General features: G+C 43.9%; 1 protein-coding gene across 3 annotated transcripts in view; it reads left to right on the top strand.

Moving 5' to 3' along the window:
- Window positions 1–20,693, top strand: part of Htt (huntingtin) — a 148,969-nt gene that overhangs the window by 60,561 nt on the left and 67,715 nt on the right. For all 3 annotated transcript variants that reach the window (NM_024357.5, XM_087582725.1, XM_087582724.1), the window contains 9 exon segments: window positions 2,021–2,084; window positions 2,513–2,613; window positions 2,975–3,121; window positions 4,117–4,237; window positions 5,479–5,555; window positions 6,964–7,115; window positions 7,938–8,140; window positions 10,796–10,922; window positions 12,414–12,541. In NM_024357.5, the coding sequence (NP_077333.2) occupies window positions 2,021–2,084; window positions 2,513–2,613; window positions 2,975–3,121; window positions 4,117–4,237; window positions 5,479–5,555; window positions 6,964–7,115; window positions 7,938–8,140; window positions 10,796–10,922; window positions 12,414–12,541 (1,120 nt within the window).

Here is a 20,693-nt window from a genome sequence, read left to right as displayed (position 1 = left end):
TTCGGTCCCCAGCTCCGAAAAAAAGAACCAAAAAAAAAAAAAAAAAAAAAAAAAGCATTCATGTGATAGTACTGTAATTAAACTCTGAACTTGGAGACTTTGATATTTTAAGTGAGATTAATTTTTCTTGTCCTGGTTTTCTAGATGATAGAAGTAAAAAAAATTAAGTTTTATTATTTTTAATTATGTCTAAATATGTATGTCTGTATTGGACATGTGGGTTTGTGCACATGAATGCAAGTACCTGAGAAGGTCAGAAAAGTGCCTAGAGCAGAGTTAGATGGTTTTAAGTCTCCTAACATGGCTGCTGAGGACTACACTACAGATCTCTGGGAGGCCTGGAAGTGCATTTAAATGCTGAGCAGTCTGTCTAGCCCCACTGAGTTGTCTGTCTGTTTGTTTGTTTGTTTGTTTGTTTTGAGACATCTTGTTTCAAACTTTTTAAAAAGGCTATCAACTCTGTTTTTTTGTTTTTAATGTATTTACCTTTATTCTGATTTAAGGGAGATAGCTAAATGGTATTTTGTTCCAGTTTAAAAAAATACCTTGAGGACTGGGGAGATGGGTGATGGCCACACAAACAGAGCTTGAGCTCAATGGCGGCACCCATGTGAAGCAGATGTGGTGGTAATCACAGTGCTGGAGAAGTGGAGGCGGTTGGGTCCATGGCCTGTCAGCCACTTTGCTCGCTTAGTAAGGAGTCCTGTCGCAAAGAAAAAGGGCAGCTTTTTGCCAGGATGTTGCTGAAATTGAAGTGGAGAACTCCTGCCCCTCCCAAAGCTGAAGCCAAAGTGAAAACAGTGAAAGTCAGAGACTTAATATCACACCCACTTACTCTTGGGAAGTCCACACACCCTCACCAGAACACTTCCAGGATAACTAAAGCTCGGCAGGTCCACCCTAGTCTAGTCTGTCCCTCCCCAGTCAGTCATGGAGAAGCTAGAGGATAACTGCGTTCATTGTGGCTGTCAAGACCAGCAGTGACCACAGGATCAAGCAGGCTGTGAACAACTCTGTGACCTTGATGCGCCAGAGTCAGCATCCTGACCAGGCCTGATGGAGAGCAGACAGCATGTTTGACCCCTTCCTGATTCTGATGCTTTGGACGCTGCAAGCAAAACCAAGGTTATCTAAACCGAATCCAGCTGTATAATTTTAAATACACATTCTTTCAACTATCAAATATCCCTGACCCAAAACCAAGAAAACCACAAGGTAGATGGCTCATGAGAACCCCCCCTCCAAACACACACACACTATTCACTCCCTTCCTAGAAACAAAAATTCTATAACTTAACATATTGTATCTTTCATTTCCTCAGAGTAAGTTTTAGCAGTTTCTTTTAACAAGTTCTTTTAGAAGGAAAATGTTTCTTTATTATTCATATTTTTGTGTTTGTGGTTACTATTCGTGCTTGTTTGCTTGTTTTTGGGTTTTTCTTTTTTTTTGTTTTTTTGGGGTTTTTTGCCTGCATGTATGTGTGTGTGTGTGTCGTATGTATTTAATGCCCAGAAAAGGGAGTTGCAACCCTTGGAACTGGAGTTACAGACAGTCATGAGCTGCCTGTAGCTTCTGGGAATCGAACCCTGCTCCTCTGGAAGAGCAGCCAATGCTGTTAAGCATGGAGCCATCTCTCCAGCCTGTTTGATTGATTTTTACAGCCAGTGTAGACCCTATGGGTTATTGTGTCTCATCTTCGGACAATCTCTGTAAGAAGGATTACTCTGTCGTTGCAGTTATGACTGTGGAATGGGGCCCACAGCTGGTCTCCTGGGTGGGAGTTTCAGTGTGCTTGTCCTCTCTGCATTTAAGTTCATTCACGGAACTCTTAACTCTTGAAGCAGTAGGTTTGTATTTTGATGAAAAACTATTTATCCAGTGCTCACTTAGTCAAGAATTTACAGAAGACATTGAGCTGCCTCTGAGAGACTGCTTTCATGTTGAGCTGTCTGAGGGCTACAGGCCAGCACTGTATTTGCTATGTTAATGACATCTCTGTTGAATGTGCTCTTTTGTTAGGCTGGTGAGTTTTTTGGAGGCAAAAGCAGAAAGTTTACACCGAGGGGCTCATCATTATACAGGGGTAAGCAGTTCATTTTGTGAGACTGTGGGCCCTATCTTTTGGAATCTGTCTTAGTAGGGTCTCCCTAGTGGTGTCAAGTCCTGCTGAATGCCTGTGTTGTGCTATATTTAACACTTTATGTCATGAAACTTGTCAGTATATGGCATGGATTGAAAATCAGTCATCCTGAGTGCCTCCTGACTAACTTTCCAAAGTGCCTTCCTTAGCTAGCTGGATATAGTAGCCCATGCCTTTAATCCCAGCACTTGGGAGACAGAGGCAGGCAGATCTTGGTGAGTTCAGCTCTAGCCAACCTTATCTAAACAGTGAGTTTCAGACTAGCCAACACCACATACTGAGACTGCATTTCAAAAAGTCCAAACTCCCCAAATAAAACAACAGAAACAACATAGAAATTACATTCGTTTTTATTTTCTGTCTCTCTGAAGTTTCTAAAACTACAAGAACGAGTACTCAATAATGTGGTCATTTATTTGCTTGGAGATGAAGACCCCAGGGTTCGACATGTTGCTGCGACGACATTGACAAGGTGTTTTCCCAGTATTTATCTCTTTACTCTTCGGTTGAAATATATTGTAAGAAAATGGGGAAGGCAGAAGGAATCCCATTTCATTATTTAAAAAGAACTTCCTAAAGTGATAATTTGAAAAACAAATTTACTGGCCTTCCATTATAAAACTAATGTGCTTTCACTGTCAAATTTGTAATTTAGAGATCAGCACTAAGAGTGAAAGAGAGTTCTGCTTCTTTCTACCTCCTGGATGTGTAATCGCTGTGCACAGCTCTGATGGCTGTCATGGGCATAGGTTGGGTTAGCCATCTGGGGAAAGGTGAGGTGATGGGTAAATTTCACGTATCTTCTATTTAGATCAGTTTTCCTTTCATGGCAGACTTGTCCCAAAGCTGTTTTATAAGTGTGACCAAGGACAGGCTGACCCAGTCGTGGCTGTAGCAAGAGATCAAAGTAGTGTTTACCTGAAGCTCCTCATGCATGAGACCCAGCCACCATCCCACTTCTCCGTCAGCACCATAACCAGGTACACTGCCCACAGCGCCTGGCTTTGTCACCAAGGTGTGCCTCCATGGTGCCACCTTTCCTGGTCTCTTTTCTAAAAACCACCTGCAGCCCCTAAAAGACAAGGCCATTGTTCATTAACAGGGTATTTATCTGACATCATGGTTTGCCACAACCGCCTATGGTTAACTCCCTTCATAGTCACATAGCAATGATGTCCTCAGTCTTGCAGTGAGTTCTCTAAGTCCTTCATCTGAGGATTGTATTTTTGTTTGTGACTGTCACAAGCATCTGAAAGCCTGTCCATGGAAAATTTCACTCTTAGCGAATTTAGCTAGTGAGCCGTGGGTGGGCTGATGCCAAGGGTCAGACTGCTGTGTACTGTAGTCTTGATTCTCAGGCTTATATTGCTAGCACATGGGCAGGGTCCGTTGGCCACATAACCCGTCCTACCTGCCCAGTAGATTGTGGGAACAAGAGGGTTCCAGTGAATATACTAGTTTGTAAGGAAGATTGCAGTAGCAATAGTAAAACATGCCCTCTGGGCTCTTGTCTTTTCAGTTCTTTTTAAGACTGGATTTACAGGGTACCTTTCTTTTTTGATGCCTTGAAACAACAAACACAAAACTCGACCAAGTGACTTCCAAGCTCACATGGTAATTTGATTGCTTTTCCTCTGAATTTGGAACTCAACTCACCAGATTTTAAAGTCATTACTCCTAAATGACTCTTCTTTTCTCATGGAAAAACCAAATTAAGAAAAAAAGTCAACCAGCAGCACATGGTAAAGCATGTGTGGGAGCATCTGGTGAAGGAGAAGTCAGCCCCTCCCCACCCTTTTTAAGTGATAAACAAACGTATTCTAGCCTTGTCAGGAGGCCCTTTGCACAGTAAGCATGTGCTCTACTACCGAGCCTCTGTTTTACTCTGAAGTCTTCTGGGCCTTAATCGTGGACTGTTACACATCATTTGATGGTGAGCAATATATGCTTCTAGAGCCTCTGTGTTTTCTACTAGAATCTATAGAGGCTACAGCTTACTACCAAGTGTAACAGATGTCACCATGGAAAACAACCTCTCAAGAGTCGTTGCCGCAGTTTCTCATGAACTCATTACGTCAACTACACGGGCACTCACAGTAAGTCTCCTCGCTCGGGCTTGAGATGACTGCCCTGCATGCCTTTCACAGTACAAAGGGCCTGTGTGAGGGCTCTCTCTCTCTTGAGGTGCTGTATGAGGAAGTGTACGTCTTTCAACAGACTCCTTGTAACACACACTCATCGTAAACAATGTATCCAACCTAGAAAGTCATCGTATAAAACTTCTAAAATGGACTGGGTGATGCTGGCTCATGCCTTTAATCTTAGGACTTGGGAGGCTGAGACAGGTGGATCTCAGAGTTTGAGGCCAGCCTGGTCTACATAGTGATTTCCAGTACAGCCTGGACTACATAGAGAAACCCTGTCTCAGAAAACAAAAAAATATCTAAAACAGGCTATCCAGATAGGGCAGCAGGTAAAAGCGTTTGAATTCTAGCCTAATGACCTGAATTGGATCCCTAGGGACCCATACATTTGAAAAGAGAGAACAGACCCCACAAGTCCTCTGAACTCTATATGTGTATGTGGCATAAATATAATTTAAATATAAATTTAAAAAATCTCATAATCTGGAAATATAGTTTGACTCTTGGTTAGAAAAGTAAGATTCATATGTGCAAATGTCTTTACAAACTCAGAAAAAGGACAGCAGAACATTGCTAGGATGACTTTTAGGATTGTGACTAACTTTCATTTTCTTACAATTTTCAAGTATTCATAAACTTTCTAAAATAATTACATGTAACTTTTAAAATCAGAGAGAGGAATACTATGCAGAATTATTATGTAGTGGTTCCTGGAAAGACCTTTATTTGTACAATGGAAGAAACACTTGGACACTATAGAGAGTCACACAGTTGAGAGTTCAGCTGTCTTGCTAACTAAATGCCTTTCAGATTTAAATTTGTTCAAGATATGAGATTCATTTTAATTGTGATCTGTGCATGTCAAAGCATGGGTCTGATCTGGAGGTTTATTTTAATCATTTTGAGCTGAGGTCTTGAGCGAGGAAGAGAGAAACTTCTAGGGAGACTTTGAGTCTCTCTGGACAAAGAGTTCCCAGCAGGAGCTGCTGGCCGCCTTTCTGTGGGCTCTAACAAGTTTTACTGACAGGTGTGTCTAGCTCTGCTGTTTAAAGCATGCAGTGTCCAGTGGCAGGATGACTACACTGTAGCTACTTACAGTTATCTGTTTTCGTTTACTTCGTTTTGTGTGTATAGGTTTAGTTAAGCTTTTGGTGGTGTTTGGGTGTGATTTTTTCCGTTCCTTTCTTCTGCAGTTTGGGTGCTGTGAAGCCTTGTGTGTTCTTTCAGCCGCCTTTCCAGTTTGCACTTGGAGTCTAGGATGGCACTGTGGGTATGTATGCTCCTCAGTGTGCAAGCCACTGCCCACCCACAACAAGTGTGCAAGCCCCTGCCCACCCGCAACAAGTGTGCAAGCCCCTGCCCACCCGCAACAAGTGTGCAAGCCCCTGCCCACCCACAACAAGTGTGCAAGTCACTGCCCACCCACAAGTGTGCAAGTCACTGCCCACCCACAACAAGTGTGCAAGCCCCTGCCCACCCACAACAAGTGTGTAAGCCCCTGCCCACCCACAATAAGTGTGCAAGTCACTGCCCACCCACAACAGGCACAGCTGAGCAACTCTCTTTTTTTTTTTTCTACTCCAACCCCCTTCTCCTTTTCTCCCCTTTTTCCCCTTCCCCTCCCCTCTGTTTCCTTTTATGTTGGATCTCTTTGGCTTTTTTTTTTTTAAATATATGCTGGAACACTTGTTTCTGCCATGTGAGATGTGTGAAATTAGTAAAGGAACTGTTGGGGACCCTGAAGCAGTTGTGACTCATGAATGTCAGATGCTTGTAAGCATCTTTGGGGGTCTGAGGGTATCATCTATGGCTTCATTAAGGAGTTATCATATGCAGGTAAAAATTTTCTCATTAGTTTGATTCTTTCTAAAATTACTAGGCAATAAAAGTCAGTTAGCATCCAGAATTATGATGAGCTATAAGAATGTGCTTTAGGAAGTAGTGTATTTCTATTATGTTCCCTTACAAAATAATTTCCCCAGTAGATGGCCTACTGCCATCTGGGTATAATTTAGTTTTCTCAGCACTAATAAGCAAGCCTTCACTTGTGCTGATGACTAAGAAATTTGGGGGTTCCCATCATATCTGGAGGGAAATCTAAAGATTTCTTCTGAGTGTAAATATATGGCCAACTAACAGTGGCATGCTCTGTCATCCGGAGCGATTGTTCCTGTTCTTTCCATGAATTCTGACTGAACAGTTACAGGTTCCAGTCATAGGCCCTGCACTACCCTTGACTCCTGAGCAACTTTGACATTGGAGTACAGTCTAAGTCAAAAAGAAAAGGAAGTTTGAACTTCATCAGAATAATCATTCTAGTTCTGTCAATGAGCTCTACTATGATTTCATTTCCCAAGTGACTTTGGTGAAGTTTGATTTACAGGAAGAGTTAGTTGGTTAGCCGTTTTAACATGAGAGTGGCTCACACCTGTAACCTCAGGACTCGGTAAGCAGAGGTAGGGTTGACACATTTTGCAGCACAGCGTAGGCTACATGGCCTGTTCCAGGCTCTGAGGACTACACAAATGAGAAGCCCTATCTTACGCAACCCAAACCACATCAACAAACAAGGTATAGAGGTAAAATGGATGGCTCATGGCTTATTTTCACAGGGGTATTAAACAACAAGACTGTATGCTTGAAGCTTCATGGTTGACTTTGGGAATGTCTGCTTTCAGAGTGCCCCCACTGAGTGCCTCTGATGAGTCCAGGAAGAGCTGCACTGTTGGGATGGCCTCCATGATTCTCACCTTGCTTTCATCAGCTTGGTTCCCACTGGATCTCTCAGCCCATCAGGATGCCTTGATTTTGGCTGGAAACTTGCTAGCAGGTACTGGCAGAGATAGGCTTCCAGACTTAGTTCTCATTTGCGGGGGAGGGGTTCTCAGGTTACAAGGACATGATTGTTATTTTGGGGGACAGCTGGTTCTTTGATCCGGATTTGAGGTGTTGTCTGTTTATGTGAATGAGTTTGTTTTCTGGGTGCTGTGTGACAGGCAGTGGCTTGGTTTATACCAGGTTGTATTCGTCAAGGGGCTATAGAGTAGCAGGAGATACACACAGACAAGCACAGGAGAGCTGAGCAGCTGTAGACACTACTATTCGGTCACGTTTGTAGATTAATAGGTGAGGTATTACTTCAGTAAGGCTTTAGAGAACTGAAAATTATTTAATACTGGGTATAAGTTACGTGGATATCACCTGAATAAGAATAGAGAATCCGGCCAGCCAGGTCAGAAACCACTGAACCCACCAGGGTAGGGCACCAGGTCCTATTGAGGAGAATTGACTTGTTCCGTTTGTCATCGCTATGTTTTATAGAGCGCTCTCAGCCTGACTTGAGTTTGGGCTGGAATTTGTAGGGGGTCCGGTTGGGTGCTTATGGGAAAAGACGGAGTGCACTTTTAGGAGAAGAGAAAGGGGCAGGAAGAGCATAGTGGAGGCAGCAGCTCCAGGCCTGCCCCCCAGCTGCATCTCAGTTGTGAGAGTCATACCTGGGACAGAAGAACAGTGGTGACTTTTTACGTGAGTTTGAGACCTCTGTTTAGATGGAGAGGTTCATCCGTATATGAGCACAGATCTGTCTGAGAAATTTAGGCCACAACCGCTTCCCACCTCACACATTAGAGCAATGTGTGTGCCTGTGTCACAGCGAGTGCCCCCAAGTCTCTGAGAAGCTCATGGGCCTCGGAAGAAGAAGGCAGCTCAGCAGCCACCAGACAGGAGGAGATCTGGCCTGCCCTGGGGGATCGGACTCTGGTGCCCATGGTGGAGCAGCTTTTCTCCCACCTGCTGAAGGTGATCAATATCTGTGCTCATGTCTTGGATGACGTGACTCCTGGACCAGCAATCAAGGTAACTTGTTCCCTGGGGGCAGCAAATATCATCTGACTAATGACTGGACTTCCTGAACACCCATGTTAGTGGTTTGTTCCTTCTCTGTTTCTTCTGTAAGTAAAGAAAATAGTTTATTCAGCCACTGTACTGAACATAAAGGTGTAGTTATTTTGTACTCTTTTTTTTTTTTTTTTTGGTGTCAGCCATGAAGCTCAGAAGGGATAATTTCTTAATTTCCTAGGTTCCTCCACTTGCTTTCTCTTCCCCATCACAATAAAGCCTTTGAAGAATCATCTTACCCACCGAGTCCTTGTGTCTGCTCAGGCATGGGCTTTGGTGTTGAGGTCTTTGGCTTTTTCTGTCAGGACCCCGTTCCCCTACTTGAGCCGTCCTTTCTTCAGCTCCAGTCTACCTGGTTTCTGTTACCACCTTTGAGAGAACTTCCTGCTATGGTCAGTCAGTTCTGTTTTATGGGTACTTTGCCTTCCTATACTCTGGGCTACTCTTTTACCCTGAGTGACAGGGCTTCCTGTGTTTTTTCCAACATCCTGTACTGTTTGGTTCAGTTTTTCTGTCCACTGTTGAAGGTGCCTTCCTGTGGATTATCGACGTTCTTTCTACTCTCTGGTCTTTCTGCCATAGTGGGATTTTCCATGTCCATAACAACCAGGACAATAGACACTGACCACATGTGGCCCTTGTGTTTTTGAAATGTGGCAGTGTGACTTAACTGAACTGACTAATAGGCTAGGGAATCAGGCTGCTGATGTGCCCACATCTGTCAGGGGCTTCAACTCTGCGAGAGCCTCAGTTCTGTATGATATCCTGTGAAGCTTCTGTGAAGCTGGCTCAAATGTATCAAACGCCTTAGCCAGAGCCTGGCCTTCTTATCTTCTTTCCTCCTTTGTACTTGCTTCTTCTCACACTTTGTACTTTGTCATGATAGAAATGGGAGCCACCATAGTTTTATTTCAGCTCACTATTCTTTATTTTTCCTATTAAATACTGTGTTTAAAAATGTATGTAAGGCGGGGTGGTAGTGATCCACGCCTTTAATTCCGGCACTTGAGAGGCAGAAGCAGGCGGATCTCTGCCTGGTCAGAGGCCAGCCTGATCTGTAGAGTGGGTTTCAGGACATCCAGGGCTACACAGAGAAAACCTCTCTCAGGGGGAAAAAAAATCAACATAAGTATACCTACACATATATGTGCACAAACATCCCTTTGGTGTTAGTGTACATGTTCATTAATACACACCTTCTCTTTTCTGGATTCTGATATAAACTGGTATATCTGCACTGGCCTATTTTTAGAAATCATATTATTGAGGTGATTCACATTCCATAGAATTCAAGTAAACAATTAAATTTTGTTGTTTGAGTCTTGGCCAATTGGCCTGAAACTTACTATGTATCCCAGACTGGCCTCTGACTCATGGTGATTCTCTCAGTTCAACCTCCCAAATACTGGAATTACAGTGTGAGTCACCACATGTATTTTTTTTTTTAAATTATGCCACAGAGTTGTGTGGAATGACTACAATCAACCCTATAACTGTGACTCCAGAATCCTTCCATGCCCCTGTCTCTGGACATTACTCTGCTTTTTGTCTCTGTGTGTGCTTCACCTGGACACTTCTGCTGATGGCCTCATTCACTTGGTGGATTTGTAACAGGTTCTTTATACCAAGAGTTTCTTGAGTTTAGTAGTCTCTTACCTGCCCCTCAGCCTTCTTCCATGCACGGCCTGACCACAGCCATTTGTCTTGATGTGCTGCTGCTCTTTATAGATAAGGATCAGGGGTGCATAAGGACTCACCCCGCTTGGTTACCACCAGTACAGAGCCTCAGTGGCTACTTATTTCCTACAGTTCTAAGAGCAAGGCACTGACAGATTTGACCCCTGGTTAAGTCTGGCTTTCTCATGGAGGATGGGGAAAGGGAACTCCTGGAGTCTCTTTTCACAGGAGCAATGATGATGCTATCTATGAGGGTCCTGCCACCATGACCTCATTCTGAAGCCTCCTCCCCCACTATTGCATTTTCTTGATTTCAACAGATGAGTAGGGCAGGGGCTGGGGCCAGGAAGGGAGAGAGGAGCACAACAAAGACCTGATGTGCCTGCCTCTTACCACGTTGTTTCTATTCTCCTGTGCCACCTTTCCTCTTTGTGTGTAGGAGCCTGATTATCCCATGTATCCTTGGGTTGCATATTGGAGAGCATGGGTCACGTCTGGGCTGTTGACTTGTCGGGTTTTAGCTATGACAGTGAACAGATGGCTTTATTCAGAACACTATTTTCCTCACTTTAAAATGAAAATGTAAATGTTCTACTCTGCTTACTCATGTGATAGTTCACATAAAATGTCCTGATTGCCTTCTCTTAAAGGGGACATGGTTGGGGGTGCCAATGACTTTAGGTCTTTTTAATTCCCTGGAGACCCTCCCTTCTCCAACCCATTCTCAGTGTTGGTGTGAGGAAGTTCAGAGCCATACCTGCCATGTACAGTTGTATGGGTGAAGTCGAATTATCTCTGTAGTGTCTGAGCTCTCGAATAGGAGCTCAGAGGCCATGAGTTGCCTGGGCTAGTCTTTCCAATACATAGTGGAACTGTATTTTAGGTTTTGGTTCCTGTATTAGCTGTATCCCATTATATTTTTGTTTTTTATTTTAGGCAGCTTTGCCTTCTCTCACAAACCCCCCTTCTCTAAGTCCTATTCGACGGAAAGGGAAGGAGAAAGAGCCCGGAGAACAAACATCCACTCCGATGAGTCCCAAGAAAGGTGGAGAGGCCAGTACAGGTAGGAAGCAGTTTCTGGAGGGCAGAGGGCTGCCTGTGGTGCAGAAGTGTAAACACCGTAAGTAGGAAAGCTGGCCCTTTGCAGTACCATCAGGGAAGAGTTAGTTCTCTGGGTGCTTCATGAGTGTCTGTGATAAACTCTCACTTGACAGAGTAAAGCTATAGCAAGGAGCCTGCTTTTCTGTGCTTCCTTCCTTCTCCCCTTCTTGCAGGGAAGAACTCCAAATTTTTATTAAAGGGGCAAAGATGGCTAGAAATAGATAGATGTGGGTGGTGGTAGTCAAAAACAAAACAAAATGATTATGATATGGGAAGAATTCTTATAAGGCAAATGAGGAATTTGTTTGGGAGAGATAACAAGACAGTGGAAGCCAGGTATGATGTATCTTTAATCTACCCACTCAGGAGGTGGAGTGGGTTGAGAGTTTGAGGCCAGTTTGGTTTATGAAGTGAGAACGTAACTAAAACAAAGAGGACAGAGACAGAAAGACACAGTGGAGTGGAGGAGTCTAGAAATCACACAGAAGTTTGGAGGGGCTTCTGTACTTGGGGAGATAGCAGGTCAAAAGGGCCAGAGTTCTGACTTAGTCAAAGTTACAGAGTCCTGTCTATGCCCTTTGGGGATGGGAAGCAGAGGGTGATCCCTGTGTCCTGTGGCTACCTTCTTTCTGTGCATGTTCACTCACAGCATGCTTCGTAGACACATGCTGCAAATACTTGTCTGTAAGCCTCCTGTATGCCTTAGTGTAGTACTTGACTTTATTTTGGTGAGAAAGCTTTAAATCTTCCCTGGTGATTTTCATGTATTTGATATATTATTAACCTTGTAGCAGGACTGTACAATAGGTCTCTTAAAGGTACTCTGTGAATGTTCTGTATTATTTGACTAACTATGAAGTCTTAAAAGATGCTCTTTCTAAGACTGGCTGCAGTCGCGCAGGATGATTTACCTGTGTAAAGCTACAAACTTGAAAATGTAACTGATGCCCTCCCAGACCAAGCCAAGTGAGAAGTCCTTGAACATTTAGATTAAGAGCAAGAGACTGCTCTCCTTGACACTTGACATCTTAGTCTCGGCGTAGTGATGTCCTCAGAACGTGTCCACAGCCTTAGTGAATAGGCCCAGAACTCTTGTCTTGGTCAGCCCCATGTTCCCCAGGAGCTTTCCTTAGAAGAAGGGATCCTGAGGTTGGCTTCAGCCATTCGGTCAGCAGAGGACAGCAGAGGCCACAGATGGCTCCCTCAGCTGATGCCCTTCTGCTCACCACTTCTTTCCATTCTTTCACTCGCAGGCTCTTAGGATTCTACTCAATTCCTTATTACCTCCCAGAGCACATACTTCAGAAGTCAGGGAAAAGGCCCGAATGTTTCTGCTAGACCATTCTGAAAGTCATCATTGCAGTAATTGCTGTTAAACATAGAGAGTTTTTTCCATAGATTTAAAAGTTTAATATTGGTGTTTTGGTGTTTTGTTTTGTTTGTTTTTTCTAAGCCTCTCGACAGTCAGACACCTCAGGACCTGTCACAGCGAGTAAATCATCTTCACTTGGGAGTTTCTACCATCTCCCTTCCTACCTCAGACTGCATGATGTCCTGAAAGCCACTCACGCCAACTATAAGGTACTGCTCCCTACTTACCTCTGAACGTGAATTTCCATGTACCCAGTTCACACTTACATACAAAGAAGCCCTGTAACATAGGATCCAAAATTTGCTTCTCATTTGTCTTCTGCTTGATATGGTAGCCGTACAAATATTTAGGAATTCTGTATTAGAGCAAAGATCTCAGGGTGTTGTTCATTTATTGACTCCCCAAGAATGCCTTGGATTTAGAAAGACATGTCTCAAGGACTCCTGGGGCTCAGTACATAGTCCTGTTTATAGGTAAGGTTCTTCGCCATGTCTAAAGACACACAGCCAAGCAGGTTTCATGTGCCCTCTCCCTCTATCAGCCTTATAAGACAGTACAGCTGCCCAACACAAACCAAAATTGTAGTTTCAGGGGGGAAAAGCAGATGCTCACTATAGACCTATAACCATGTGCCCTTGTCAGCTAGGGTTTTCTGTCAGTGTAGGGACTCTTGCCACATGGCCCTGATGCAGCTTTGTGTTGGCTTTCAGATGATGGTGTCTGGGTTTTCATTCTTTTCTTCCATAAATATTACAGCATTAAAGAATGATTTGTAGATTTACCCATATTGATTTGAAATCCCATCTTTATCAAGTGTTAAGATCTCAGTGTTGTATAGTTTCATTTATGTATGCCGGTTGTTCACTCATTGAATAGCACGTTTTAATTTTTTTATTTTTGAGACTATAGCCCTAGCTTGACTAGAACTGGCCTCAAACATCAGTGCCTCAAACTCACAGTGATCCACCTGCCTCTACCTCCCAAGTGCTGGGACTAAAGGAATGAGTCACCATGCCCTGTACAAGCGCGTTTTAAAATGATTGTGGTTTCCTGATATAATTCCTATTTTTCTTTAGAATTTTTGGATATTATCTATTTTCACATGTGGAAATTTGAATAGCCTGTCTAATCCCAAAACCCATGGAGATTATTTCCCTCTTGGATCATGTCCACTGTGTGTCTTCTCACAGGAAGATCTAATCTAAGTGAATGTTAGACTGAGATAGCCTTTTTGAGCACAGGATACCTTTCTGTTTGTTAAAGCTCCTTTTCTTACCTCAGAAATCTATGAGAATTAAAAGAATTTTCAAAGCAACTTAATAGATTACTCACATAGCCCTGGTATTTCTTAATGTTACCAGATGTGTAGTTTGTTTATTGAGAACTAGTGATAATGCTTAGAGCTTCTGTTTGTGTACTCTGTCAGTCCATGTAGAAAGGGCACATGCATGTTCTGCCTGTCTGTGTACTCTGTCAGTCCATGTAGAAAGGGCACATGCATGTTCTGCCTGTCTGTGTACTCTGTCATCCATGTAGAGAGGGCACGTGCATGTTCTGCCTGTCTGTGTACTCTGTCATCCATGTAGAGAGGGCACATGCATGTTCTGCCTGTCTGTGTACTCTGTCGTCCATGTAGAGAGGGCACGTGCATGTTCTGCCTATCTGTGTACTCTGTCGTCCATGTAGAGAGGGCACATGTATGTTCTGCCTGTCTGTGTACTCTATCGTCCATGTAGAGAGGGCACATGCATGTTCTGCCTATCTGTGTACTCTATCGTCCATGTAGAGAGGGCACATGTATGTTCTGCCTGTCTGTGTACTCTGTCGTCCATGTAGAGAGGGCACGTGCATGTTCTGCCTGTCTGTGTACTCTGTCGTCCATGTAGAGAGGGCACATGCATGTTCTGCCTGTCTGTGTACTCTATCGTCCATGTAGAGAGGGCACATGCATGTTCTGCCTGTCTGTGTACTCTGTCGTCCATGTAGAGAGGGCACGTGCATGTTCTGCCTGTCTGTGTACTCTGTCGTCCATGTAGAGAGGGCACATGTATGTTCTGCCTGTCTGTGTACTCTGTCGTCCATGTAGAGAGGGCACATGCATGTTCTGCCTGTCTGTGTACTCTGTCGTCCATGTAGAGAGGGCACATGTATGTTCTGCCTGTCTGTGTACTCTGTCGTCCATGTAGAGAGGGCACGTGCATGTTCTGCCTGTCTGTGTACTCTGTCGTCCATGTAGAGAGGGCACATGTATGTTCTGCCTGTCTGTGTACTCTGTTGTCCATGTAGAGAGGGCACATGTATGTTCTGCCTGTCTGTGTACTCTGTCGTCCATGTAGAGAGGGCACATGCATGTTCTGCCTGTCTGTGTACTCTGTCGTCCATGTAGAGAGGGCACATGTATGTTCTGCCTGTCTGTGTACTCTGTCGTCCATGTAGAGAGGGCACATGCATGTTCTCCTGTCTGTGTACTCTATCGTCCATGTAGAGAGGGCACATGCATGTTCTCCTGTCTGTGTACTCTATCGTCCATGTAGAGAGGGCACATGTATGTTCTGCCTGTCTGTGTACTCTATCGTCCATGTAGAGAGGGCACATGTATGTTCTGCCTGTCTGTGTACTCTGTCGTCCATGTAGAGAGGGCACATGCATGTTCTGCCTGTCTGTGTACTCTGTCGTCCATGTAGAGAGGGCACATGTATGTTCTGCCTGTCTGTGTACTCTGTCGTCCATGTAGAGAGGGCACATGCATGTTCTGCCTGTCTGTGTACTCTGTCGTCCATGTAGAGAGGGCACATGCATGTTCTGCCTGTCTGTGTACTCTGTCGTCCATGTAGAGAGGGCACATGTATGTTCTGCCTGTCTGTGTACTCTGTCGTCCATGTAGAGAGGGCACATGCATGTTCTGCCTGTCTGTGTACTCTGTCGTCCATGTAGAGAGGGCACGTGCATGTTCTGCCTGTCTGTGTACTCTGTCGTCCATGTAGAGAGGGCACATGTATGTTCTGCCTGTCTGTGTACTCTGTTGTCCATGTAGAGAGGGCACATGTATGTTCTGCCTGTCTGTGTACTCTGTCGTCCATGTAGAGAGGGCACATGCATGTTCTGCCTGTCTGTGTACTCTGTCGTCCATGTAGAGAGGGCACATGTATGTTCTGCCTGTCTGTGTACTCTGTCGTCCATGTAGAGAGGGCACATGCATGTTCTCCTGTCTGTGTACTCTATCGTCCATGTAGAGAGGGCACATGCATGTTCTCCTGTCTGTGTACTCTATCGTCCATGTAGAGAGGGCACATGTATGTTCTGCCTGTCTGTGTACTCTATCGTCCATGTAGAGAGGGCACATGTATGTTCTGCCTGTCTGTGTACTCTGTCGTCCATGTAGAGAGGGCACATGCATGTTCTGCCTGTCTGTGTACTCTGTCGTCCATGTAGAGAGGGCACATGTATGTTCTGCCTGTCTGTGTACTCTGTCGTCCATGTAGAGAGGGCACGTGCATGTTCTCCTGTCTGTGTACTCTATCGTCCATGTAGAGAGGGCACATGCATGTTCTCCTGTCTGTGTACTCTATCGTCCATGTAGAGAGGGCACATGCATGTTCTCCTGTCTGTGTACTCTATCGTCCATGTAGAGAGGGCACATGTATGTTCTGCCTGTCTGTGTACTCTATCGTCCATGTAGAGAGGGCACATGTATGTTCTGCCTGTCTGTGTACTCTGTCGTCCATGTAGAGAGGGCACATGCATGTTCTGCCTGTCTGTGTACTCTGTCGTCCATGTAGAGAGGGCACATGTATGTTCTGCCTGTCTGTGTACTCTGTCGTCCATGTAGAGAGGGCACATGTATGTTCTGCCTGTCTGTGTACTCTGTCAGTCCATGTAGAGAGGGCACATGCATGTTCTGCCTGTCTGTGTACTCTATCGTCCATGTAGAGAGGGCACATGTATGTTCTGCCTGTCTGTGTACTCTGTCGTCCATGTAGAGAGGGCACATGCATGTTCTGCCTGTCTGTGTACTCTGTCGTCCATGTAGAGAGGGCACATGTATGTTCTGCCTGTCTGTGTACTCTGTCGTCCATGTAGAGAGGGCACGTGCATGTTCTGCCTGTCTGTGTACTCTGTCGTCCATGTAGAGAGGGCACATGCATGTTCTGCCTGTCTGTGTACTCTGTCGTCCATGTAGAGAGGGCACATGTATGTTCTGCCTGTCTGTGTACTCTGTCGTCCATGTAGAGAGGGCACATGTATGTTCTGCCTGTCTGTGTACTCTGTCGTCCATGTAGAGAGGGCACATGTATGTTCTGCCTGTCTGTGTACTCTGTCGTCCATGTAGAGAGGGCACATGTATGTTCTGCCTGTCTGTGTACTCTGTCGTCCATGTAGAGAGGGCACATGTATGTTCTGCCTGTCTGTGCTTCCATCATCTGTCATTTAGAGGTTCTTTCCCCTGCTCCCAGCGTGTGTTCCCCTCTTGGCCCTCTTTTTGTCCTGAAACCTCAAATATTTGCTTTTAATTTTGGCCTCTCCAGTACCTCAGATTTCTGCTCCTTTGCTCTCTGGTTCCACTCTGTAACTCTTGAGTTTGTGTGTTTTGAGGAGCTGTTCTGCCCTGCTGTGCTTTCTCACCTTGTCTTCTCTTCACTCTTAACTCTGAGTCCCCTTTCCTACCCACTCCTCTCCTGCTTCCTTTTCTGTTTCTCCTCTTTCCCCATTACCCTCCCCTGTTGTCTGGGTGTGTTAGTTAGGGTTTTACTGTTATGAACAGACACCATGACCAAGGCAACTCTTATAAAAGACAACATTTAATTGGGGCTGGCTTACAGGTTCAGAGGTTCAGTTCATCATCATCAGGGCAGGAGCATGGCAGTGTCCAGACAGGAGGAGCTCAGAGCTCTACATCTTCATTCAAAGGCAGACAGGAGAAGACTAGGTTCCAGTCAGCTAAGACAAGAGTCTTAAAGTCCACCCCCACAGTGATTGACTTTCTCCAACAAGGCCACACCTCCTAATAGTGCCACTCCCTGGGCCAAGCATATACAAACCACCACTCTGGGGAAAGAAGAATCTCTCTGCTGATTGGAGTGGAGCCATTGCTCCCTAGGCCCTTGATCCTACATGTAACATCACAGCATTGTTATGGGTTGTAGGATCTCAGGTCTCACTGCTGATGTCCGTTCCTGACATACTGAGGTTGATTCCAGTGCACCTCAGGCTTAGACCTGTCAGATTATGTAAAAGCAGCAGTAGAGACAGAAGACGGAGAGAAACAGAGGCTAGTTCTGACCATAGGCAGGACCTATCTATGTGTTTATTCACAGCAGGGGAGTATTTTGTCACCTACATGTTGGATGCCTAAAATGCCTACAGAAGATAGGATGCTGCCCCTATGGGCCAGAAATAACTTTCATAGTCTGCAAGGGAAGCTGGGAAGTGTAGTCTGTAAGTGGAAACCATCATTCCTAACTCTTAAGATGATATAAAAAATTTAGACCAGGGGAGTTATAGCTGTTTAATGGTGAGGAGGGTCTTTGTTAGAGGCAGTAGTTTTGGGTCCAATGAAGAGGGGTTCTCTGGCCATGTACCAAGGAGAGAGTCTTAACTTGATTTGCTGAGATGGATCCAGCAGTTATGGTCCTATATTTCTGAAGAGACTTGGAAAATAATTCTCAGAGGACTATAAGCAGATGACATTTTTACAGAGTAGAACTGAAAGATTTACAGGAAGGTTGAAGGATAGGGAGAAGCAGAGGTCGCTGTGTGAGAGACAGTGAGTATCGAGTTGATTCAGGGTGGCAGTGACTGCTTCCATTAGCAGAAGTAGCAGGAAGCTAGAGTAGCAAAGGAAGGAGCAAGAAAAAAAAAAGACCCTTATGAAAAATTGTATGTGGCCTAAGGTGAAAGGGATAAAGGTCACTTCTAGCCAGCTCTCCTTAGTGTCTGACAGATATTTTTATAGATGTATCAGGAGCAGATGTCGCTGTTGTAGGATGAGAGCTATTGGGAAAGCTTACTTCAAATACTTAGTTTAGGTTTAAGGCGAAGTTCAGTAAGTAAAACACTTAAAAGACAGGTCAAAACATAGATATGAGTATAATAAGGAGAAAAGGAGTGATCCAGGGGCAGAACTAGGGTGGGAGGGAAGCAGAAGCCCATACATAGAAACAGGATTGTAGTTGAAGTTGTTTTCAGACAAGATTTATTGGAAACAGCGTGCTCATAGAAGAGAGCACACATCTCATCTCAGTGGTAGACCTAGTCCCTTTTCATTTTCAAGTAGTGCAGCAGTCAAGGAGTCAGACAGGTCCTAAGCTGACAGAGCTGATGAGACAGACAGGTAAATAGATCCAAAGAAGCTGTTTAGGTCTGAGGTCTCCCCAACCAAATGTCCAGAGTGGCAAGAAGAGAGATGAGTTAGATGGCCCATGGCCCGTTCAGAGGTGACCCAAACTGCTTTATGGGCTTAGGTGTGTGGATCTTTATAACCACTTAAGGCTGACTTATGGTCTATGAGGGGGCAGCAGTTAAAATGTCTCAGAAGAGGGCCACAATAAAACCTAACAGTTGGCAAAGATCCAGGACATAAGTCAGGAGGTAATGACTGTACAACTTTGAGAGGAAATTAAGAGACAAAAGTTACATGAAGAAAACTTTTACATCAAGATTTACATGAATCAATATAATGTTAAATTATAAAATTAACACAATGTCAGATTCGATCGTACAACTGGCTGGACCATGTACCAGAGTTATGTAGTAGGACAAGGTAACTTTTATTTAACCATTGGCCTATCCCAGACTCCTTCATGAAGACTGAGCACTCTGAAACTCTGGAAAAGATGTCAGTTAAGGTCAGCATGCAAGGGTCGAATTTGAACAGAAAGTGTCTAAGTGATGGTCATCGCCTCCAAGTATGATGAATTTTGTATATTGTTTCCAATATTAATAATACAGGCTATTATTTATTGTTTCTTAGTTCCTTCAGTTTGTAAGCTTTCTGTTGTTTTTGTTGTTGATATCCAGCTTTAATCCATGGTGGTTTGATGGGATACAAGAAGTTATTTCAGTTTTCTTGGATATATGGAAGATTTGCTTTGTATCCAAGTATGTGTCAAATTTAGAGGAAGTTCTATGAGGGCTTAAGAAGAAGGTACTTTTTTTGTGTTTGGATGAAATGTTCTGTAAGTATCTGTTAGGTCCAATTGATTTATAATATCTGTTAGCTCCAGCCTTTCTCTGTTTACTTTTTGTCTGGATGTCCTGTCCATTTGTGAGAGTGGGGTAATGAAGTTTCCCCTGTCAGTGTGTGAGGGTGAATATGTGATTAAAGCTTCAGTGATGTTTCTTTTACAGAATTGAGTGCCTTTGTGTTTAGGGAATAGGTGGGGCATAGTCCTGAGTTCAATTCCCAACAACCACAGGGTGGCTCACAACCATCTGTAATGGGATTTGATGCCCTCTTCTGGTGTATCTGAAGACAGCAACAGTGTTTGTCATAAAACAAACAAACAAACAAACAAATAAATCTTTAAAAAAAAAGAGAGAAAGAAAGAACTGAAATGTCATCATGGTGAATTTTTTCTTTTATGAGTATATGGTGTCCTTCCCCATCTCTTTTGATTAGTTTTGTAGTCTATATTGTTAGATATTAAAATGGCTACAATAGTTTGTTGTCATTTGTTTGGAAAATATGTTTCCATTATTGGGGAAATTGAGACCATCAAGAGATATCAATAACCATTGATTGTTGATTCATGTTATTTCTTGTTGCGGTGGTGGTGGTGGTGGTGGTGGTGGTGGTGGTGGTGGTGGTGGTGGTGGTGGTGGTATGTGTGCGTCTGTTTTGTTTTTGCTAGTGTGAGATTATTTTTTTTCTGTGTTCTCATGGGTGTAGTTAATCTGCTTGGTTTGAGGTGTTTGTTTTAGCATCTTCTGCAGTGCTGGATTTGTAGATACATACTGCTTAAACTTGGTTTTGTCATGGAACATCTTATTTTCTCCATCTATGGTAATTGAAAGCTTTGCTGGGTATAGTAGTCTGAGCTGGCCTCAGAGACTGCAGCACTTTTGTTCAAGCCCTTCTGGCTTTTAGGGTCTCCATTGAGAAATCAAGTGTAATTCTGATAGTTCTACCTTTGTATGTTGTAATGTTTTGATTATTATGTGGCCAGAGTGCTTTCTTTTCTCTTTTCGGGGCCAGTCTATTTGGCGGTCTGTATACCTTTATAGGCATCTCTTTCTTTAGGTTAGAATTTTTTTTTTCTATGATTTTGTTGAAAATATTTTCTGGGCCTTGGGATGGGGTTTATCCTCCTTCCTCTATTCTTATTATCCTTAGATTTGCTTTTTTTCATAGCATCCCAGATT

This window comes from Rattus norvegicus, chromosome 14 (genome assembly GCF_021556685.1).
Source record: "Rattus norvegicus strain SHRSP/BbbUtx chromosome 14, alternate assembly SHRSP_T2T, whole genome shotgun sequence".
Lineage (NCBI taxonomy): Eukaryota > Metazoa > Chordata > Mammalia > Rodentia > Muridae > Rattus > Rattus norvegicus.
Note: the sequence above shows the minus strand (reverse complement) of the source record. Positions and strands in the feature narration are given on the sequence as shown.